General features: G+C 44.5%; 1 protein-coding gene across 1 annotated transcript in view; it reads right to left on the bottom strand.

The window, feature by feature from the left end:
* LRRC16A (leucine rich repeat containing 16A) overlaps window positions 1-20,925 on the bottom strand; it is a 222,900-nt gene extending 201,975 nt beyond the window's left edge. The window contains exon 1 of the mRNA XM_009324940.1: window positions 20,820-20,925. Within this exon, the coding sequence (XP_009323215.1) occupies window positions 20,820-20,925 (106 nt within the window). The remainder of the gene's footprint in view (window positions 1-20,819) is intronic.
* Between the last annotated feature and the right edge of the window lie 3,340 nt (window positions 20,926-24,265).

The following is a 24,265-nucleotide window of genomic DNA, read 5'->3' as shown; positions in this document are numbered from 1 at the left end:
CTGATATTCGAAGTCACACCCTGGAGTCATCCTGCTGCAGAGCAGCATCGTGGTGGGAGGAACCATATGATCCAATCTGATCTGCAAAGCTGCCTTGCAGAGTGCAGCAAAAGCTCAGAATGTCTCATGAAAGATGGGACAGAAAGCAGCTCTCGATACAAATGACCCAGCCTTGCCAGTCGCATTTCGAAGAACAAATTCAAAGGGGTGAATTCTTCCCCAGCTATGCCTTTGCAACTCCATAGATACCGTTTACTGCCCCGGTTGAATGCAGACAGAATGGGGCCATACTGTCTCATATGCCACAATACCAGCCAGCCAGGTGTTTCCAAGAGTGGTATGGTTTAAGGAAGTGTTACTTCTCAATCACTGCAATTATTAGGGGTATTCTAAAGACCAAGAGGCAGCTAACCTGCCTCTCTATGGAAGTACGTGAAGCACAGTTAAGACACGCAATTCCAATTATGCCTGAGCTCAGAAGTTCATGAAGTCTACCCATCCATGCCTGCTTTATTTCCACTCAGCCTAAAAATAATTTATAGCACTTCCAATTTTGGTCTCTCTCCAGTTTTTTGTTTGTTTGTTATAATTTTTACCCAATAAATATCTTTGTGCTCATTGTCTATGTGTGGTGATACCATTAAATGTGATATTTGGGCCCCTCACATTGATCACATCTGTTCAGAAACCTGTAGATGTTCCAGGACTTAGGGATGTTTTGACATGAAATATTAATTAGAAAAAGAGCAGAAAACAAGTAGCTAGCTAACTGCACAATAATAAATGTGTCTTATATTGCTGAATGAATGGATGCCTGCTTTGGATTTCACCAGTTGAGACAAAATTGATAGGGAAAAGTGCGTGTCCTCCATCAGTCGCTACTTTGGCAAAGGAAATGGCACACTTGTAAGTAGTCTCCTGTTCTTATCTGTGACTGAGTCTTTTCAAACCCTTCACTCTCGGTTGCTGTACGTTCTTATGATTATTTCAGTACCCTGCACAAAAAAACTTATTTTGTCTCCATTTTAAATAGGGTGAATATAAATGCAGCAGAAAAGATGTATATTTTGATAAGGCATACTTTGATGGTAGTGTTAAGAAGAGAATTACAAAGAGCAGCTGACGCCTCATGAAAATCTTAATAAGAGAAATCTATTCAGAATAATTCTGGTTACTCTACTGTATTATTATATCATCTATTTCCATATTCCTCTTCCCTCATTCGTTTTTAGCAGGCATATTTGCATAAAACCAGGATCATTGTTTCTTAAGAGCTCATCTGCTTCTGCTACTTAGCTCTCACGTGAAAGCATAATCCTCTGCATTTCCCATCACATTTAGTTAGAAACTGTTACAATTTTTATGACTTCAGATATGGAACTAGAGAGCAAAAGCGGAAGATTCCTAAACACGCTGCCTAAACTGGCATCCTAGTTTCCTCTGTTCTGCACCAGGCATTACTAGCGATATGTGGAATACACTTAGCAAGATACTGAATGGAAATGTAACATTTTAAAGCATTTAAAACAGGTATACGAGTGTTGCAGCTCCTCAGCTCACCTGTCACTAAGTCAAGCTGCACCATTTTTAGGGTCTGTGAAATCCTATTTCTCCTCTACTAGAGGCTTTCATTATGTCCGATGTCTCAACAAGCCTCTTTTTCTTACCATTGACTCCAACTTAATCAAACAACATGCCTTGATTGGGTTCCCATCAGATAATCTCCCCCGTGAGATTAACTATCCCTTGGAATCGAGGTAGTGAAACATGCTCCATAGACATTATTTGTACTGTCTGAAATAATTGAAGAAGACAGATTTTCTTTGTGGCCAGTGAAGCAGATGAAATGAACCCGTACAAAAATAACTCTGGAGTAGTTCTGACCTAAATTTCAAACTGAACATGATTCTCTCTCTCCTTTTTAAAAGTTTGACCTTCTTTCTCAGTCTTTACTATTCTTACACCTTCCCCCCCAGAAACTACTAACAGCCCTTCCACCAATACCAATACCTTTCATTCAACCTAGCAACCTCTGCTGCAAAAAATATGTTCTTTAGATCTCAGAAAGCTTTCTCAGAAGCAGCACATTCTGGAGAGGTCATTGACCATGTGGTGTATCAACAAGAGCCTTTAAGAGAGTGCTACGCCTAAATGGCAAGACACATAACCCTGCAGCTCACAACGTGATGGTCCGAGAGACAGGGAAAAGAGGGTGACAAGTGTGGAGGAAAAGTTATCTTGGACTATACTACCTTGGGAGCAAAAAAAGATGAATATATGGTGAATACAGCAAAGACTGGCAGCAATTACAGGTGGATTTTAAATACCAAATAGCTTTCTAGCTACATTGAGCTACCAGCCTTTTGAATTTCAGCCACCTTTAGGAAAAGACTGGGATATGGCTAGAACATAAAACTGCAGGAGTCTCCTTTCACACAAAAGATGTGAACTCTAATATGAGCTGTGGCAGTAATATTTTGTATGGTGCTTCTGCTCCCTCTGCATAAGCTTTCTCCTGCATAATACAGTCAGAGAACCTGCGCCCATTTAAGTTGATAAAACATTTACCAGCTTTGGCTGAATGGTGTTCTAGATCAAGAACGCATTGGTCTTTTTTTCACAGGTTGGAGTACTATTAGGCTTGGTTCAGTACTATTTTGGGGGACTCACTTTTTTGCACTCAGGCTTGCACCCGCCTTGCAAAATCCACGGTCGCCCCTGGCTTCAGGAGAGCTCCATGTGAGGATGACATCCTTCTAGAGGATCTCCCTGCCATTTCCATAGTGTCCAGAGTTGTCCTAGATGTTTTGTAAAATAAAGTAAGGAACATCAGTCATCCCTGGACAACTTATGAAAGTTTTAGGAATAACATACAGAGGACTTAGCAAGCAGGGAAAGCAATGTGAGCAAACAGCAAGAACATCCTAGCTGCATGTCCCTAATATAAAACAGCATCAGATGTGAAATTGCAATGTAATAGGAAATTACTGGCAAAATGAGATTGCCGTTTCCAGGGCTGGCCATAACAGCAAAGTTGAGGTCACACCAGTTTTTCTGGATGCATATATGTCACCAATGATTTGGAGCAAATTATTTTAAAAAGTGCTACTTTTCAGGTTCGAATCATCACTTTTCAGATGTGAAAAAAAATCCTGTGCAGTAGGATTATCACCAACATACACAACCTCCTTTCATCAGTGTACATGCATATGTTCCTCTGAGTTGATTTGCTTCCATGTATGGCCATCTACTCAGTCTTACTGAAAAATAGTATCCTTAGGCTATTAATTCCAAGCCCTATTTCTAATTCCTAAAGTGGCTGGTATCTGGGGGCAAATGCCACCACTGAACCAAATGCAGTGGTTCTGGTTTGCTGAAGGGACAAGAAACAGTTCTTGCCATTCACCAGGGCCCTCAGGGTACTGCAAGGAAGCCCACCAACAACTGACCAGCTTCACTTTGTGCTCCAGTTAGTTGTTCTGCTCCCCAGCAAAGGAGAGGTAAAATTCACATCAGTAGCTTCAAAAAAGCAGGAGGAACACCACCACACCAACGTACGTGAAGAGAAAGGCTGTATTTCTATTAGTAAATTGAATGGCCCAGTGATGTTGCTGGGTGCTAAGGTTGATGAGCATGGGGTGGCTTGTATCTGTGCTAATGAGCTCCCTTAGCCTTCAAAGGGGTACATGGAGCATCTTAGTCACTATGCAGTGACGGAGAGTTGTTTGCTATGGGGCACTTGGCAGGCTCACGCCAGGGAACGGCTTTTTAGTGCAGATGTTTGCTTTCCAGGGGCTGGGTATGGTTCCTGGCACAGTTTATTTCTGGAGTATAGACTTAGCCTAAGCATGCTCTGTCCCTCCTCCCCTGCATGATGAAAGGCGCTCAGAGGACTTCTCCAGTGCAATGAAATGACTGGACATTTTGCTGCAGAGGCAATGACCTCAAGCCAGCAGTGCCAAAGGAGCACTTTGAGAACAGTAGAAGGAAAAACACTCTTAAAATTCCTGAGATAAGCCACAAATATGAGGAGGTCGTAGAAGGAAAGCCTGCCTTGCAGTTCCATGGTACGCCATCAGCAAAACCAGCCTAAGATGTTTCTGCTCACCCTATTGCCACATTTCATCGTCACTTGAGCGGGTATACTGGTTTTGGCTGGGACAGAGTTAATTTTCTTCGTAGCAGCCCGAATGGTGCTGTGTTTTGGGGTTTTGATGAAAACAGTGTTGATAATAACACAGGGATGTGTTAGCTGTTGCTGAGCAGCGCTTACACAGCATCAAGGCCTTCTCTGCTTCTCACACTGCCCCGCCAGCGAGTGGGCTGGGGGTGGGCAAGAGGTTTGGAGGGGACAGAGCCGGGACAGCTGACCCCAGCTGACCAAAGGGACATCCCATACCATACGACATTGTGCTCAGCAATAAAAGCTGGGGAGGAAGTTTTCCCGGGCTGCTGTTGCTTGGGGACAGGCTGGGCATCGGTTGGCTGGTGAAGAGTAATTGTGGGGGTTTTGCATCACTTGTTTTTCTTGGTTTTGTTTTTATTTTTTTCTTTGTCTCCTTTTTTTACTTATTAAACTGTATTTATCTCAACCCACGAGTTTTCTCACTTTTGCCCCTCCTATTCTCTCCCCCATCCCATGACGGGGGTGGGGAGCAAGCAGCTGTGTGGGGCTGAGCTGCCTGCTGGGGTTAACCCACAACACTGGGCCATTACAACTCTTTGCAGGGCTGTACTGTAAACCAGTTGAGAAGATCCAAGTGAAAAACAAGTCAGAATATCATGATATTGAGATCATACTCATAAAGGGCAGATGCTCCAGAAAAATCACAGCTGATCTTGTAACTTGCTGTGAATGCTTTAGACTACTCTTCCATTTCTCTGATCTCAAATCACCATTGAAAAGACCACACACTTGCTGAATGTATTTGTTATCAGAAAAGAATTCCCTGCATACTTACTCAGAAAATAAGCCGCGCTCTGCAAAGCACAATTTTATGAATAACTATTTGCAGTTTCTAATCTCCAGCTACATTTTGATCTCAGTTACAGATGCCTCCCAGCTAGGAGAGCAGAAACAAGACTGCATTATCTAGGCCGTGACATAAAGATGACAGATAGGGAACTATATGGCTGACCGTAACATTCACAATTTCCAAGCTGCACTTTTCAGTCAGTAGTATAGGTCAAATGGTATTATTTCTGTTCCCCCTGTGTTATTTACATAATAAACTAGCACAAGAAGAACAGCGTATTTCACAATCAGCCTGAAGTTTGCTTTTAGCATGCAAGTGCCAGTTCTCATCAAGTTCAAGTGCTCAAATGATCTCTGAAAACAATTATGAAATGGTTACTCCCCCAGTGGACTTAAAATCTACTCATGAATTTGATTAGAGATTTTTGGAAGCATTTTCCCCAGTTGTCAGCCTTGTCATTTTCTGTAACACAATTTCTCAAAGCACAAATATATCAGTTTATTATGATTATGTGCAGTAAAACAAAGTGGTGTCAGGGATGAGTTCGTATTTAATTTTTTTATCTTCATTTCAACAGAAAGGATCCAGTAGCATTTAGCAGTCTTCAGTCTGCCCCTAAGTGGTTAATGTACTGTTCAGAACAGGTTTTTATTACCCTTTCTTCCTTCCCTGCCTCACTGCACACATGCTAGTCTTTTTTTTTTTTCTGCAACTTGATGCTTTTGGTTCCTTTCACTGTGCATTATCTGCTGCTGGCAGTAATCTTAGCTCTTCAACTGACAGCAAAATTATGAGGTGCTCAGTACAAGATGACAATTTTCCTTTCCTCATTCTAATTCATTTGAGCCACCATCAAGGAATCAGCTTCATCTTTTCAACACGTTAACAGCTCTCTGCTGATAGAAAGCATTAGCTCCCCATTCTTCAGCAAGAGGTCAAAAACGATTTTTGTTTTGTAACAACCCATTAAATTTTGTGCTTTGGAAAATTCCATCGTGCTCCGATGTCAAATACCCAGGCTGTTGCCTCAGTTGGCACACAGAGGGAAGAGAGGGTTTGCTGTGAGATACCAAGTGATGCAGGCAGACAGGAGTCTTTCCTAGAGAGGACCGTGGTCTACCACCGGCCTTGCGTTGATTACTTCCCCCCCCCTCCCCCTTTAAGAAAGCTTTTTTGTTCCAGTGTGCACACAGAGGCTTCTGGCATCATTTTACCGGCTTCAAAAAAGTGATAGCTAGATGTTGCTGTAGCCTTTTTTGAAGTGCAAAAGGATCTGGTTTTACACGTTACCAGCCAAATCTATGTAAAATCCTAGCAGAGACAAGACCTACCTAGCTTGATGCAAATAGTAAAGGTCACCTCTGTAACTTCCACAAGGTATTCACACTGACCTGATACTGCATCACATGGCCAGTAAAAAATTATAACATATTACGTACCTCAATAGGAAAAAATATGTACCTGCACTGTTTCTGTATACAAGGCATGGCTTTATTCAGTTTTCTGTACAGATGAGCTTATCTGGGTAGACAAGTGAGTTCCCTTATCCCCAGGTAGCTTCATAAGAGGAAACCTTGGTCAGCGTTACACACGCTTATTTACGTTCAGCATAACAGAAGCCTAAAATCTTTGTCAGACAACTTGCATTAAATTGTTCGGTCAGCACAGTTGTGTTTCTGATGGGTGTACAAGCAGATTACAAATATGACCTTAAATATGCCTGGTGGCAGATGGAGGGGTCTGTAGATAGCCAGGGGCTGCATTTGCCCCACTGAGGTCCCCAGGCATTGGAGCAGAGCCGGGCTGACCAGCTCAATTCAAGGCAGCATGAAGCCGGCAGTGCCACTCCTTGTGCTGCAAGCAGACAGATGGTCCCGGGTTTTTCCTACCTCTCTTTCAACTGCAGCACATTTAAATACAAAGGGTAAAACTTGCAATAACTTAAAACCAAAACATGGAGAATGAGAGGCGGAAACAACCTTGTTAAAAATATCCCAAACAGTGAGTATGCAGTACAATATGCATACTGCAATATTTGCAGATATGGCTGGGAGGAAGCAGAGGTGGCAAAGTGTGGTTTTGAGTGAAAATAGCAGTTGAAGAGCTAATTCAGCATTCACCTCAGCACAGTCAGGGCCCTGGCAGAGAAACCAGCAGGACTCCTGGGCTCTGCAGCAGTGATAGCAGGACGCCTGAAGGACAGGGTTTGAAGAAGAGAAACCTGTTCACTTGGGGGAGAGGTGGACATCACAAAAAAACTGGTATTTTGAAAATGTTGAGGAGATCCAGCTTGCCTCTACCCCACCTGCAAACAGAGCAGCCACAATTGCCATCACGGTTTCATCCTACCCCAGGGAGCGTGGGGGGGCTCCCGGGCAGGGGTATGGGCACAGGCACCTCCTCCCCTTGGCTGAGCAGGAACAGCCTGGCAGAAACTGGGCTGGCTGCTATGCAGCCCTTTCCAAAGACAGTCTTGTAGGCATGTTTCCCAGCAGGCTAGGAGCTCCATGAAACTTTAGTTTATTGCTGCTGCCCTGGGAGTAGCTGTATCTATTTCCAGTTTTACATCAGATGGCATCTGAAATTAATGTTCTTTAATAAGTGCCAAAATGTGTGTTGTCAGCATCTCAGGGTGAACACAGATACAATTAGACCTTTGGCAGAGCTTATTTATGCCCTACCTGTACATTAAGAGTGCTCTTCAGATTTTGTCCCATGGCTGTCCTGGATTGTTTGATTTATTTATTTAGCCATGATTCAACAAAAAGAGGGGAAAAAACTGCTACAAACACAAAGACTTCACTCCTCCTCACTCTTCCCAGTTGCACACACCCGATCGACTCATTTCCTTTCTCAGCAAAGGAATTAGGTCCCTGTGATGCAGTATTTCCAAAACAAGGATGTTCAGCCACAAAATCTTCGCCTCTGTGTTAGGGAAAATGTGCCCCCCCCCGGGGAAAAAAAGGGGCCCCAGCCGAGACACTAGCACACAACGTACACCAGTGAGTTTGGGGAGGTGCAATACATGCCAATGCATTTAATGCAACACGCGCCAGAGCACTGAGTGCAATATGTGCCAAAGCTGCTGAGCTGTGAGGCAGCAGGAGACGCTCACTCCTCCAAGCACAGACACTGTGGCCAGGTAGGGGCAGAGGGAAATGGCAGGGGGTGGAAGCTGCCCAGTGAAGTCTTTTGAGTTCCCTATAACGCTTACACAAAGCAATCTTTGTGTAAGTAAAAAACTCCCTGCTTCACCAGACCTAGGAGCCTCCTTGCTGTTTTCCAAGGGCATTAAATTATCATTTTCTTCTCATCCCCTTGGAAGACCCACCTATTTTTTGCTAATTCCCTTGCTGAACTGTAGCTCTGCTCTGCCCAGAGACCCTTCACAGAGCTGCAACGTTTACTGTCTATGAGGATTTCAACATGAAGTAGGCTTGGTTGAAAGAGAAAGTGTTTTCTTGAGCTGCCAACTCAGTCAAGCCTCCAGCAGTTGAGCTGGATTTCTTCCATCTTAGGCATCATCACTAGTAATCAAGGGTCCTGCCAACAAGCTCCAGACCCTGGCTGTGCCTGCGTGACTCTGTGGCCATCAGCTGACGCTATCAGCAACAGCTTGCTGGCTCCAGTGGCTCCGGTACCATCGCATGGGGGAACTTGCTGCGGTGAAGCTAGCAGAGCTGGTGGCTGCAGAGAGGTGCTAACAGGTGTGAGAAGCACTGAGGACAAACTGACTAAGGTCAGGAGATACCTACTGGGGTCAAAACACACCGTCTTTAGTCAATTTTCAGAGTGTGGATGCATCAGGAGACTATTTTGCTGTGGACTGGACAGAAAGGGTTTTCTCCCCTTTCCCGTTTTTTCCAACCCTGGAAAGAATCCCTATAGGGAGACAAAAATGCCTCCCTTCCCCTCCAGCAAGCAACATGACACCATGGAGCATAAATCCATGCATATTCACACACAACCTTGCTCACAGGGAAAAAAATATAGCAGAACTGAAAGAGACAGTTTAGAATACCACTAAATTACATGTGCCGTGTAATTTGTATTTTTGCTCTTCAGCAAATCAGTGCTATTCTCTCCCGCTGGCACTCGGCGTGAGTACTTGAATGCAGAACGGCCGCTTGGAGCAACTGAAGTTCACCTGGGGAACCCAGAGGGATTTCAATGTCCATTAGCTGTGGTGAAAGGGAAAAATGTCTTTCCTATATTTCAGCTGGACTACTAGTGCTCTGTTAGGATTTCTGAAGACAAAAATGCTTCAGCATTTTAATATACAGCATCAGTTGGCAAGAAGGTGTTTCATTATTAAAGCACTGTTGAAAAATCTGGCTATTTATCAGACTTTTAAATGGTGCCAAGCTTTTTGAAAGCCTGGCTTTCCCATTTCTTTTTTCTCACTTTTTTTCCTTCTGTCACTTGTTATTCAGAAGTGTTAAGTGTTTCTGGATGTGCCTCTAGAGCTTTATCTTTTTTGCTGATCTTTTCCACATCTTCGTTAAATAGAAACACGTTGAAGAGAGGACAACTTTTTAACGTATCTTATCAAAACTGAAATATTCCAGAAAAATAATAATGGAATTGAGTTTTGATTTAACCCATCAGCTATGCAGGTGCAGCTGCGTATCTAGTACTACAAGCATGCATGTGATCTCCTTATAAGATGAAAGGAGAAGACTTTGCAGTTGAGGTTTATACTCATCCCTTGCATTTACTGCCTTTTCATTTTCTATTTCCCTAACTACCATTGCTCCTGGAAGAGCCGTAAACTTTGCTAAAGCTCTGCTTGAGAATAATACACCAGCCATTAGTTCTTCTTGTGAGTAAGGATTGACACCTTGTGGCCAGAAAGTGCTAAAAAAAAATAATCCTATTGCATTTTGAATCATCTGGCCATTCCCTATAGGGCAAAGTTTTCTTTAACCATCATTTACTTAGCTCTTTAAAGAGTCACAGAAATATCAGCATAAGTTTGGGTTTGTGCTCTGTCCCTTATGTTTTTATATAGTTAAGAATGATTAAACCTCCCATCTTCCAGGGAGAGAAAATATCTTTGGATGCTTTGCTCCTCTAGCAGCCAGGTAGGGGGGTTTCTGCTCCAGCCAGACGATCCTTTAGGGAGAGGATAGCTCAAGGATCATCTCACTGGGAGACTTCACTCCCAGCCCTTTGCTGGAATTTGAGGAATACTTTTTCTCCACTGGAAGCATTTGCAAGACCTGGATGAGCATGAGTAGTATGATCTCGCAGTGGAAATTGCTGAGACTGTTTGCCATGGGTCCCCAAGTCATCAGCCCGTTTCAGGACAAACCCTCAGCCTAGGGAGCAGAAGAAATGTGTGAGGGGGCCACCATAATCTGGGGACAGGATGAGTTTTCACTGCTTCAGGATGTTATTTCTGCTTCTGCCATAAAACTTCCACATAAACTTTGAGATTCTCTTAAAATCTCTGGTTTCTTAATTGCCATATTAGCAAAAAAAACAGGACTCTGAAAATCTTTTTAGCTCAAGGAAGTGGAAAGGGCTTGAAACACCCCTCACTCCAAGCCAGTGTTTCCTCCTATGTGGAGATTTATTTTTATTGCTGAAATTACACTAAACTCTAGGAACTCGGTGTGCTGGGGTTTGTACTAACAAAATACTCAAAGGGTAGTTACACATCGCCTCATGTCCTCACTGCCTACGTAGTGGACAAGAGGTGTCAGCTAGGCAAAACAGATTAAAGGCAGGGATGTGAGCCAGGAAGACAAGGCAATAGAGTGAAAGGGGGAAAAAACCTGTTTTTGCTCATCCAGCCGACGTCAGATGAGAATTGTTTTGTCAGCATGGGAAAGATGAATTTTGAGCAGAGATGTCAGAGAGGGTATGTCTAACTTCTTTGGATTTTGACTGAAAGCTTTTCCTAAGAATGGAGGATAGTGAGGAAGAAAATGCAAAGCATCCTCCTCTTGAGAAGTTCACTGGGCTAGTTCAGAGGCTGGCAATAAAACTGTTACGTCTCTCAGGGTCAATCTGTTTTGCTTGTGCATAGTGCACAACTTCTCCCAAAGTACAAGAGTCATCTCTTGAAGATGCCTGGGAAAAAAAAAAAATCACTGACTTTTTCATGGGTAACCATTATAGTGATGCAAATGACCATTTGTCCATGGTGACAATGTCAAAGATGCTTTAAGCTGTACAGCGTCCTGAAGTCAGTGTTACAGATTCTCAGCTCTGTTGCTATATGGGCTGTAAGATCACTTGTGTGTGAACATTTATGAACCTAAGAGCTGACAGACTCATCCAAACCTCTTTCCTAAGTGAAAAGCAATGCCTGTTCTGAACTCTCCAGTTTGGAAAAATTTGCTTCACGTGAACATTTAGGTTGTGCAGGAGCCTTCCTGGACATCACGTGTCCTCCCAGTATACACAAACCACATCTCAGGTCAGTAGCAGTAACACCTCTGTTTGCAGGTCTTGTGTGCATTACCTTGCATGTCATTCTCTTTATTTTCTCTCTGTTAGGTGATGGCAGCTCTTCCTCCACTCACCTGGTGCATCAACCAAGTCAGTCCTCCTGGCTGGGGCTACCTCTGCTCAGGAGCTACTTAACGTTTTGGAGCCTCCGATAAAGGCTGATCCCAGCACTAGGCTATTCAGCTGCAATGGACTGGATGTTTCCAACACTGTGTGAGACAGGTCATGCTTTCACATATGCTGAATCCCATGTCAATGTAAATTTGCGGGGCTTGCATGTGCAATCATATTTCTGTCAACCCATCCAGAGGGTGGCAGATGGCTTCAATGCTGCACTAGCAGAGCCATGGAAATTGCACCTGGCCTCCCAGCCAAGTCAGCTGGGGTAGAGTTACCCTGCCTGGACTCTGGGGCATCCCTTTGGAGAGCACATTTTCTGGCTGCTTCACACAGCTTTAAAGTATTTGATATGGTCCTAAGTGCCATGAACCAAAATTGTGTCACAAAACCCTGACCTGAGAAACTATCCTCCTCCCTCACAGGCAGCCCTCACAGAAGAGGTGCCCAGGAGGGGGTGGCAGTGTCCCCAGTGCAAGGGGTGGAGAGGCACAAGGAGGCCCCATTTGACACCGCAAAGGAGCAGACAAGAGGGCCTGCAGCTGCAGGGACGCCCCGCATCCTTCCCCCTCTCCTGGCTTTGCTGTGCAGGAGATGCTCCTCCACCCCAGTGAGAGCTGGTGGCTTCGCCTTGGCCGCAGGCGAAGAGCTGGCGTGCAGCTGGTTCCCATGTGCCCCGACCTTCCTTTCCCTGGACCAAAGCCAAAAAAGGCAAAAACTTTATCCACTTTGTAGGATAAATCCTACCGGGATAAATCCTGGTAGGCTGTACTGTGCCACATGCCAGCAGCAGCAGAGGGCACCCGAGGCTGTGCCACTGCGCCCCATAGGAGAGGCGTCACCCATTTGTCACGTGGTTATGCTCCAAAAGGAGGACAGAGTACAAGACCCCTCTAGATGACCAGCCCAGGGAAAACATACTGACATGGGGTTTGGGTACAATTTCGGTTATGGACAAACCTGAAGGGGAAGGAGCCCTAGCATTTAAAAAAATGGGTCTAGGATAAGAACCAGGAATTGTTAGTTTTCAGGACTGAAAATCGGGGGGGGGCCTGTCTTTATTTAATGTAGGTAGAGGACCCTAGGTACTTGGCACTGCTTTCTTAGCTTAATCCTGGGAAACCTTTCAAAGCTCAGCTGGAGAGGACCCTGAGAAACCTCATTTGACTCTGAAGTTGGCCCTGATTCGAGCATGGAGTTGGACCAGGTGACCTCCAGAAGCCCCTTCCAACCTGTTTTTCTATCGTTCTCTGAGTTACAGTTATCCCAGCAAGCTGTGTGACGTGTCAAACCAAGCCTCAGACCAGAAAGCTTTCAATAAAGCCGTGATCAGGGTCTTCACTTTGAAGAGAAGCTCAGGCCTAACTCACAGTTTATTTACATCATGATGTAAATGCTACCACTCCACTGGAGACACAGGATGCCTGCTTTTGCAGTTTTATTACAAATATTTGGGGTGTAATTTTCAAGTTTCAGCTTTTGAAGCCTAGAAGTTTCAGAATTTCAGGAGAAAATGAATGTGCCTATGGGACTGAGGCAAACTATTTTTGAAACATGGCTTTGCAGACTTAATGATTTTTTCTATTTTCTGGGTGACCACCGATGCGCCTTCACAGCGGTGCACAGAGTTGAAGTCTTTGATTCTCTGCAATAGTCCCTGGAATAAGCCTAAAAGATTCTTTTTATACAGTCATTTGTTTTGGAGGGTGGGGAGAAACAATGCCCAGAAATTTTTCATCAGGCATGCTTTTCTAAGGCAGTGAGTGAGTAAAAGCATCTGAGTCATGAGCAAGCAGAGGGAAATTTTGTGTCAGACTAAAGAGTAATTTGAACCCATTTCTCTCCTACCAGATCTCTTGTACAACCTCAGTTTGAGAGCACAATAGGTTAGAATACAGGTTTACACTTTTCTTTGTCTTTGAATCATGCCATTAGGGTCTCTATCAGCTTTACAAAGTCAGAAATCTTGAAGGCAAATGACTGCACTGGGACTCCATATAATATTAGCTGCAATAGCTGTGGATTCTTTACATGGTTTACATCCATTCCAAGAGGTGAGCCGCACCTTTTGACAGGATTATTGAAAAAATTTATCTTAAGGGGGAGTGGAAAGTAAATAATAACTCATCTTTAAAAATCTTATTAGTAGTCCAAGTGCTACCTCTTTTTCTGGTTTAAGGTAACCAGATACATTATAGTTATATAAGATATCTAACCATTCCTTATTCTATGGGATATCATTAAACATTATTGAAACATAGTAATAATCACTTTTATATAAATATGAAATCAGAATCCTAACAAATAAATTTACTTACAGAAAGTCAGTTGTGAAGACTGAAAAAGAAACAGGGTGTGAGCTTCCTTTGTGATATGGGACTATATACCACGGTGCTTACAAAAGCATAACCATACAAAAGAAGGACATAAAGTTCTGGCCCGCATAGTCCTCGTGAAGCTCCTAGAGTGCTGTGTTTGGTGCTGGAGTCACAATTGCCAAAAAGTCACTTCAAAGAGAAAGATGCAGAATAATAAAAATATAGTCAGGGCTATAGAAAACAGCAATGCGTTAACAATCAACACATATTTTAAAAGAAAAAGAAGAGAAAAAATACTTAGAAGAATACTTAGTAGAGCTAAAACCAGGACATAGGAGATGAAATTAATAGAAGAGGTGATTAAAAGGACTATCAGAAATTATACTTTAAATGAGTAAGTAAGGGAGCAGGCTTCAAAGGAAGAAGAAAGCAACTCAGTAAATTTGGGAATGGATATCACTTAAAAAGCATACTTATTCTTGATTAAGAGCCTTTTAGAGTGAAACCTACTTCTTCTCTAAGTAAAACATAGCTACAAGATCATAGTAATAAAGTGTTCAAAACGTTCTTAACAGATACAAGTCTGCTGTGTACTTTTTAGTGGTTTGCTTGGGTACATCTTTTCAAGGAGGAAGACAACGGTAAAGTCATGCTGGGAGCTTCCGTATGAGCTCCACTCTCACAGCAGCTCCCATTTTAGGCATCCTCCTTTACAGAAACACCATCCCATCCACCCTGAGTTTATCCATCTGAAAGGGTTTAGCAGGTGGCTTAGCTCTCACACCTGTGAAACTCTGGATAGCCTGAAAGCCTGGCTCAATGAGCCGGCTTTACTGCACCAGGTAGCTGTCTGCAAGTGAAAACAGGGAAATTTAGGAAAAGGTTAAGGAAACAACGGAATTGTGCCTTGAGTACAATGTTTATTTATTGACCCATAAGTGGTACAGCTGTATTTTCAATGTTTGATGGGAAAATGCTAAGATAAATATTTCAAGAGGTATGACTGTTATCTCTCCTGCTGTTATTCTGGGCCAGCAATCCATTCTGAAAGCTTTTTTGTCAGAGGTGGGCTTCCTGCAGTGTTTCTGACTCAAATCTATGTATACAAGTGGGAAATGTTGGTTTATTTCTAAATCCTAAATATTTGATGCTTTGTGGCAGGTCCTGTCTGGAGAGGGTACCTGGGGAATAGTTGAGCCTAGAACAAGAAAGCTATCATAGTTACTTGAGAAACTTTCTTCCAGTACAATGGTGTGCCAAGTTTATTAGTAGCATAATCCAAATGCTTGCCAATACCTGAAATTGTTTCTAAAAATATTTAGTAAATACATAATCATCCAGTTGAGATTTCTGGACTGATTAATCCAATTAATTTTAGAAGAAATTGCCCACAGGCCAACAAGTAAAATGCAAGGAAAAAAATTAATTAAGATCACATACTGAACTTTAAATAATTAAAAAGAAAATATTGTGTCCCTAAACACAAAATTTGTGCATGATCCCTTTGTCATCCCTTTTAAAGAGTATATGAAATTTCCACCATGCTTTATATTAGGGGAAAGAAGCCTATCATCCCATCTTCCCGTTTTTACCTTTCTACTGAATAAAGAGTTGCAAGAGGCAGCCCATTTAGCAACGAGGAAAGTTGAAAGCTTATTTTCCACATATTTTTAAAAATACACAGTGAGGTCATGGCCTCACTGAAATGTGCAGCTGGAGGAGAGCACGAGTGGGAGGTAAAAGCTGCAGCTGGAAGCAACTTCTCCAGTGTCACGCCCTGGCCTGGCCAAGGCTGTGTTGGCTGCAGAGCCAAGTGACCATTTAAGATCACATGTAGAAAAGGGCACCATTCTGATCACCCTTTTTGTTATGAGAAGCTCTGGAAGGACTACCTGCTCTGATAGTAGCTTGCATGGTCCGCTGATGCTGTTGTTCTGGAGAAATTCTTGGTTGGTGCCACAGTCATTTAAGACCCCCAATCCCAGGCTTGTCACATCAGTGTGGCACTCTACAGGTTTTAGTCACTTCTCAGGTGGGGCTGGAATAACTCTTTATAACCTGAACCCTTCAGAAGGTTAACTGCCACAGGTGGAACGAGGAAGACAACAGCTATCAGAAACATTTGCAGAGCAGTAGCAATACCCAGCCTACTAACAGTTGTTAAAGCCAGCTGGCAGAACAACTCACAGTGTTAGGCCAGCCTGCCAATCCGGGGTTTATCTACCCAAGATAGGTGCAGATAGCTTTACAGCTCAAATATGGTACGTGTTTTCCACCTTGTACGCACTTCAGGAATGTCCCGGGTCGGGGACATGCATCCATGTAGTCATTGCCTTGACTTTTGATAACAAAGTTGAAAGTATTTTCTTAATTCTGCAGCGTAGTTCCTGATTTCAGGGGCTTGGAAAGCCAAAAGAAAAGCACTTCTCCATTAGCACACCCGGTGGGTGAGGACCTGCAGCCTGCATTTCAATACCTCTCCCTGATACGGGAACAAGAGGTCAACCCCTTGCCATAGCTCAGCCAAGTCAGGAAAAGCACCTATGGACAGGCAGCAAACTCTCCAGGTAGCTTCTGGTTTTGAACTTCCGTGCAATCATAATAATTTCAGCAGGGGATCACATATTTAAGGACAGAAAGCACCATCGGATCTGACATGCTGGATAACACAAACCATCCCATCCCATCTCATTCTTCTTCTACTGACCCAACTAGTGCAGGATAGGGTGGTTCAGCTCTAAATTAGGGCTTATTATCAAGGCATGAAGACTGACTGTATTCACTAGCTATTAATTGCTTGGGCAAAGTCCAACATCAAATATTTGCATTTAAAAATAAACTGGAAAATATTCCGTTTAGGGGAACAATGAATTAAAAGTTAGGAGGAACTGGTCAATAGGTGGCACAAGAACAGCACAGGACTGCGCTGCAGTATGCGAGCTGAGCGGCCAGGGTTGTATCCTGAGGCATCAATGCTGACTTGTTGTTTTTCCCCCTATAAACCCTGTTACCCAGTGAGTTAACTAACTGAATCATTGCATTGAAGCACACGGAGTGAGTGGCTTAAGTGAAAGTTCTCCTTGAAACGCTGGTTACTCCATCGCTGAGTGCACTGTGTACTCTTGGCATCCACTAACATCACTACCCCTTATCAACTGCTTTCAAGCATTAAATAAGATTGAATTCCACTGTACATCAAAACAGACATCTGACATGCTGAAGTACAATGCTCTGACATTTAGCAGGCTTGTGGTTTGCTAACTACCAAAAATTTTGCTTATATTGCAATCAGAGCATCTCAAAGCCTTTAAGAGACATGGGGGAACATAGCCCCACAACAGATCTCCTCTGCTGATGGAAAAGGTTCAATAACTGTGTTTGTTTATCAGCAGCAGGGAAAAAACTAGTGGAGCCACACGTCAGGGCTTGAGGCACCAATCTGTGCCTATCACTACCTGCAGGAGGTCTCTGTCTTTCTAGAGAAATAGCACCAGCCACTAGAAAATCACATTGCGCTGGGAGGTCAGTGATGAGCATCGGATTGCGCGGTTATATTTAACCTTGGAAACTCTGCGATGACTGAAGGCTGTTGCCTTGATTGGCTGTTGCCAAGGTTTTTCTTGCTGATTGGAGTTACAGGAGCAACATGACTGGGTGCAAACTGGCTCAGCAGTTCTTGTTTCTACTGCGCAACTGCATGTCTCTTCCTCTCCACCAAGATTTTAAAGTAAAATGCAGGAAGACACATGTACTGGGTGCCCTGCCTTGTGACTCTGACATGTCATCATTCATTTACAGAAAATGAATTGGAGGAAAATTGAAGGTGGGGGGTAGAAAATGACATGCATAATTAAGCTTTTCTGAACGTCTCCTTTGCGCTTTGGTGTCAGATGACTGCATGCAAATCACCCAGAGTGTTATGAATAAAATAATAATGAATTGGAAGAAATCAAATGTAAAAATGATAACGTCTGCCTACTCTAAGGTAAAAATATATCTACAAATACCTTATTCTAAGCTTAGGTATGTTTGTGTTCAAAAAAAGAACAAAAAAGAAGGAGGACAAACATCAAATACTGAAGAAAACAAGCTATCATCAGCACAAATATACTTGTCATTGTGATGTATTTTCTTTAAACAAGCAAAATCTAATGCTACATAGCTAGTCTCTACATTATTCTTATTTGTCTGTACGATTCCAAAAAGTCAATTATAAGCACCATTTAAGCATAAAATACACCAAAGCCGTCATACCTTTCTCATTTCAGATCTAATTTCTATTTCCAGCCCACACATACCTGCTGTTATATCTCATTTATTGCTGTAAATTATGTGCATCAGAGTCACTGCAAGTAACTGGTGACACTGAGATCACAGCTGTGCTGAATTCTAATCAAAAAGAGACTCTTCACCACTTAAAGTTCCCTCAACCCATATTTCCTTATTCCGCAAGTAAAAGAGGGCAGGAAGCCTAATTCTGAAATAGCTGGGATTGCCTAAGGCAGCTGGAGACTGGACATGGTGACCCAGGAATCCCTTCCAGTCTGGTACAGAAATGGTTTCAACAGACCCAAAGCATCATATGATGAGTCCTTCTTGATAGAAACAGAAATAGGCGACGGTGCCCATTCACATACCAGAATCATGTCGGTGGAGAAAATAACCAGGTTTAGCGGCTCCCTGTTATGCCAGCAGTGTTATCCACCACAGCATGTGGCTAATTCACTCTGATCTCAAAATGAAGTTATTGCACAATGACTCTGTCCTGGTTTCGGCAGGGATAGAGTTAATTTCCTTCCTAGGAGCTGGTACAGTGCTGTGTTTTGGATTTAGGATGAGAACAATGTTGATAACACACCGATGTTTTAGTTGTTGCTAAGTAGTGCTTACACTAGTCAAGGGCTTTTCAGCTCCCCATGCTCTACCGACTGAGAAGGCTGGAGGTGCACAAGAAGCTGGGAGGGGGGCTGGGGGAGCCGCTGCTCAGGGACTGGCTGGGCATCGGTCGGCGGGTGGTGAGAAATTGCACTGTGCATCACTTGCTTTGTGTATTATTTTTATTATTATTATTATTACTACACTATTATTATTGCTATTATTATTTTATTTCAATTATTAAACTGTTTTTCTCCCAACCCACGAGTTTTTTCTCACTTCTACTCTTCCAATTCTCTCCCCCATCCCACCGGGGCGGGAGGGAGGGGAGGAGTGAGCGAGCGGCTGTGTGGTACTCAGTTGCTGACTGAGGTTAAACCACAACAGACTCAAGACTCAAAGCAAATTTTTCATGTTTTTCGAAGTGTTTCGGCACCACCCATTACTTTCATTTCTGATCAGCTCCAAATGAATAATCTGACATGACTGATGTCTGGCAAAATGTAACGGGGGTCTGTGGAATTTCATATCTTCCCTTGACAGTGATTTGTGGTTTTGGTTTTAGATTTCCAGACTGCTTGGGGTTGTCATACTGAATATTGTGTGAATTCCCAGTGTGGATGAGCTACACATGGGCTTTAACACAAACTTCAGGGAGAAATATCACTGAGTTTTTTATATTCCCAATAGGGATTCAAAATACTACTTTTAGACCAGACCGGGATGAATCCAACGAAGTTTAAAATGAAGCTCAAATGCATCCGCTGGGTTTTACCTGTCATTACAATGAGAGCGCAAGATTTACCTGCCTACATCAAACCCAAAAATTCGACGACGGCCCTTTGGGTGACCCTACTATGAGATTCAAATGGCAATGAAACTGAAACCCCACCAGCCACCGCTCTCCAGTTACACTGGTGCATGTTGCAGGGCTTGCCGCCCTCCTGTCCAACCTTCAGTGGTCTCACAGCAGGACCTGCCCCAGGGAAGGGCTTCAGGGGTCCTGCCGGCCAGGACACTGCCTATGGATATGCAACACAGCTCGTGCTCCAGACCCACTTCTTAGCTTTGCTCTTATCTGGTAAAGGATGTGCTGGGGGGAGTGTACAGTAACCTCTTTCTTGAGATGTAGGGAACATTTAAAGTAAGAAACACAAACGTATTTGCTGAGGCAAAGCTTACAGGAATGCGATCAGGTGCCTAATTTGTCAACTCATTGGTGGAAAGGCCATTTTGTCACATTACAGAACAAGTGCGCTGCACAGTGGTGACAGGGTGATGAGTGGCACTCTGGGGATTACTGTAATATCGAAAGTGAAATTAGAATATAAGTAAGAAATGCTGACCACCCCTACCAGTGCAGTACTGACATGGACATGCTAAAGCTTTATTGCACTCAAACACTCTCAGCACCCGTTTCCTCACAATGCAGCAGCGGGGTTGGGGTTTCAAACACAGGCCATGGTTTTGTGGCCAGAGTGCACGTGGGTTTCTGCAGGGCATCCTCATATCCTTGAATCTCTTCCCGCTCTGGGGTCCATGCAGAGTGCAGCACCTGTAGACCTGCAGATGGATGAACTTCAGCGATACCACAGAGGCTGAAAAAGGCCCCATTTCTCTGATGGGTGCCTTCCCCCACCCCAGAAGCGCTGCACGCTCCTTGCCTCCCCCTGAGCTCACTCTCCCAGGACCGATGCCGTGGCTCCTCCACGTCGCAGGAGCTCACATACACACTAGGCGCAGAGAATCAGGATGAAATTACGCGCTGTCACCTTCATGCATAAAACATGGCATGGCGACGGAGGGACGGCAGGGCCTCGGCAGCCACCCACCGCATCCTCCCGGTGGCCTGGGGCTTGGCCCGGGGCTGCTGTGAGTGTGCCCAGCAGGGAGCGGGGTGTCCCAGGTGGCCCCGGGGACAGGCAGCCCCTCGAGCCATGGACCTGTCCCTGTGCCTGCACTGGGTGCGGACGCGGCTCTGGCGACGCGGGGCCAGGCGGCGGCGGTTCTGCAGTAAGTGTCGCGGCTGGTCCCCTCGTGCACCTTTCCCCCTTTTCCATCCCCGTTCCCTCACCCTCGCGGGCTCGCACCCATCCCGCCACATGGATGGGGCCAGCCCCAGGTCCGGGGCCCTTTGCTTGGCGGCTGAGGGCACGGCGGGAGGGCAGGGGCATGGCCATGTCCCCTACAGCCCCAAGACAAGGGAGCCTCTGCTAAGCAAAACCGTGCAGCTGGTGGACCACCTTCAGGGCAGGCTGGTTTGAAAGGGTCCCTTCCTAACATGGCTACGCACTTTTTCACATTTCTAAGAGAGTTTTAAGAGGGGGTGGTTTGTGTGTTGGAAGGGGAATATGGAAAAATGCAGAATAATACCCACCCCTCTTTTTTTGACCAGCTGCACGAACCAAAAAAGTTTGATTGAAAGGAACATAACCAGATTGGTGGCTTGTGAAATGTCACAGTGCAGACAATGTCCTGAGCCTTCCCACTTCTTCAGCTGGTAGGAGCTGTGCACATCACTGAGCTAATATTTATAGCCTTGCTGGAAGTTGCTGGGGTATGTTATTCACCATTTCACCATGGTTTTACTGGAGGTAGTTTGCCCGCCTTCCATGACAGACCCTACTGCAGTGGGTGCTGCTGTACAGAGATCGAGTCACTTCTGGCTGATTTATTCAGGCTCCCTTTCAGCTGGCATCTTGGAGAGAAATGCTGCCAGTGGTTCTGCAGGACTCAGCAAGGGTAATGCATCCATGACAAACTGGGGAAACAGAGAGGATTTGTTTGGTTCAGGCAACTGTAGCACCTAATGACTCCCGAGGAGATGCAATGCAGTGGCTCAGGAGGATGGGCTGGGTTGGCTGGCAAACCGAAGCATCCCCTCTCCTGTCAAGCAGGTGCTATATTGTAAAAGGGACCTTGGGATGAGAATGCCATTCAGAGCACACTGCAAAAGGATAAATGTGATAAAGTGAGCATGTTGTCTGTCAACACCTCTGCCCAGAGCTCACATCATTTCACTATCCTAGTTTATCCATGGAGATACCAAGATCTGTTTGAATTTTTCTAACTCATAGTGTTGCAGCATAGGCACGAAACTCTCACAGTTAAATATTGTTTTGTCATGAATTCAACTCCAGTTTGCCTTTCAGATTCAAAGTATTACTGGTAGATGTCAGAAAGACTGATTTTCCTGGTTGTCGGTTGACTGTGCTCAGTTGCTCACTGGTTTTCAGTGCTTGCAGCTTTGTGAGTATTTTGGTGTGCCACAGCTTTATGATCAATGTTCTGGTTGTTAATGAAGTAGAAAAAAAGAAGCAGTTTTGTTTCCTGTCTACTTAGGATTACATTTACCTTTTCCATTTGAAGTTCCCTACTCCTCACAAATATGTATTTGGCAGATAGTTTGGGAATGTATATGGAAACTTCTTACCACAACATTCACTTTAAACATTAATTACCCTATGAATCCATATGTTCTTTACTTGGGCTGTCCTCTGAGATAATAACAACTACTGCCAAATGCATGCAGCACCACTTAGCTCAAGCTGTAAGAATGGGAAATTCGAGAACGGCAGATACTCTGAATAATTGAAGGAGGTTTCTTTGGTTGACAATGGTGCTATCTTTGCACATCTCTCAGAGCCCCTCTTTTTATCTGGCTTCTGGCTTAGAGAAACATCGCAGCACTGAGCAGAAAGAAAAAGAGGGATAAAGATTTTTTATTTTTATTTCCTAATGAATCTGAAAAATGCTAATCACTTAGAAGAGTGTTTGTTGGCTTTGTTACTAGAAATAACTTCTGGCGTCTTTAATTAGAGTGCTTTAGCCTGCATCAGTGAAGGAGCACAGCTTTCTGTGATCCATGCTGAGGTCAGTCGTGAGGGCCCGCTCCTTGCAAGTTCCTCGTGGCCAGGCTCAGCTTGTCCTCCCTAGCTGCCTTTTGCTAAGGCGCTGCAGCAAAACTGCTGCTATTACAGGAGACGTGCTACTCTTCTGTTTAGAAATGTGCAGTTTAGAATTAAAAAAAAAAAAATCTTGTAAGGAAACTACGGCTGGCTGGTTTCCAAAGTCCCTGTGAGCACAGGCTGTCACTGTACCTTCTTGTTAAAGCAGTCATTCAAAGAAACAGCCGGAGGACTTTGCAGTCCTTCTGTGCCTGCCCCTGTGGCCCCATTTTACAGCCGAGTCCCTGAAGGAAGCTCCCTGCGGGCACGTGTGCTTATGGCAAAAACGCTGCTTTGAACAAAGGCACATTTTCAAATGGAGAGCAACACTTTCCTCACTGCCTCGCTAGATCTGGCTGTCCCTCCAGCCGAGGGAAAGCAACTGCAGCTCACGCCAGAGAAGCCCTCTGAGAGGCGTTTGACATTCGCAAAATTGACTCTCCGTTTTCACCTCGCAGCGAGGGCTGGTTCCAATACTGTGGGAGACACTGGACAGAGAGCATAAGTTCACGATACTGCTGTAAAAACCAATACTGGAACTAATGAAATCTGCTTTCCTGCTGGATGCTCCCGTGTCCACGCAGATGAAAAACATCGCGAAGCTTTCCTGGAGTGGGGTATCCACAGCATCTCCCTCTCCCTGGGCTCTCTGGGGTCTCATACAGGTTGACCTGCTTTTTCTTGCATTTCCCTTGGCCCAGCCACATAAGGTTTATGAACCTTGTCGGAACTTGAGGTCTCCAAGACTGCTGCCTGGCTGCGAGGTTTGATTGAAGCTGGCCAGTGGGTTAAAAAATATTAATGATCAGAGTGTCATCACATGTACAATGTTTCCTTAGGAAAGCAGGCTAAAAGGTCCTGCTCACGCCAGTGTTGGAAGCTGAGTTTGAATCATGCTAGTAATAACTGCATGGAGCAAATCTTAAAACTGTGTTGGGAAGAGTCTGAAAAGCAGCTGTTTGCTGCTACTCCCCAAAATGTACTTGGCTTCTGGCCACCAACACATGTTAAAGCCCAGAGGATCTGTGGGGAGGAGGTTTCTCTGGGTTTTCCTAAAATTTAACAGATGGGGTTTGCACAAAAAACATAAGACTTCACACGGAGAAAAAGGATTGTATGTCCCTGATGCAGGATGGCAAATTGGGAAATTCTGCTGGCTGGCTGGCTTTTGCTGACTTGCCATGCCAGCTCGGTGCTCAGAGGTTGCAAGGTCCCCGGTCTTGGGTGGTCTCTGCAGCTATTCTGCTGGGTTGGACCCGTCCATACCACTTCACGTATCACTGTAGGCATTTGGTGAAAGGGAAGAGGTTGGGAAGCTGCAGCAGAAACATTAAGTGACTTGTTTAGAGCCATAATCCCAGCTGGGGCTGGGAGGCAAGACGCGGGGGGCACATCCGCATGTTCATCCCAAGAGCCCCAGCCACCCGTGGCACTGTGCTGGGTCTCGTGCTGGGTCTGGGTCCGAGTCCAGGTTCAGGTTCAGGTCCAGGTCTGGGTCCAGCCCTTGGCACCACTGCCTGTAACCACTACAAACCCATCCTGGGGCATTGCCAGGTATCAGGGGTCCATCTGT

The sequence above is a fragment of the Pygoscelis adeliae genome, unplaced genomic scaffold (assembly GCF_000699105.1).
Source record: "Pygoscelis adeliae isolate BGI_AS28 unplaced genomic scaffold, ASM69910v1 Scaffold135, whole genome shotgun sequence".
NCBI lineage: Eukaryota > Metazoa > Chordata > Aves > Sphenisciformes > Spheniscidae > Pygoscelis > Pygoscelis adeliae.
This window is presented reverse-complemented; position numbering and strand designations above follow the sequence as displayed.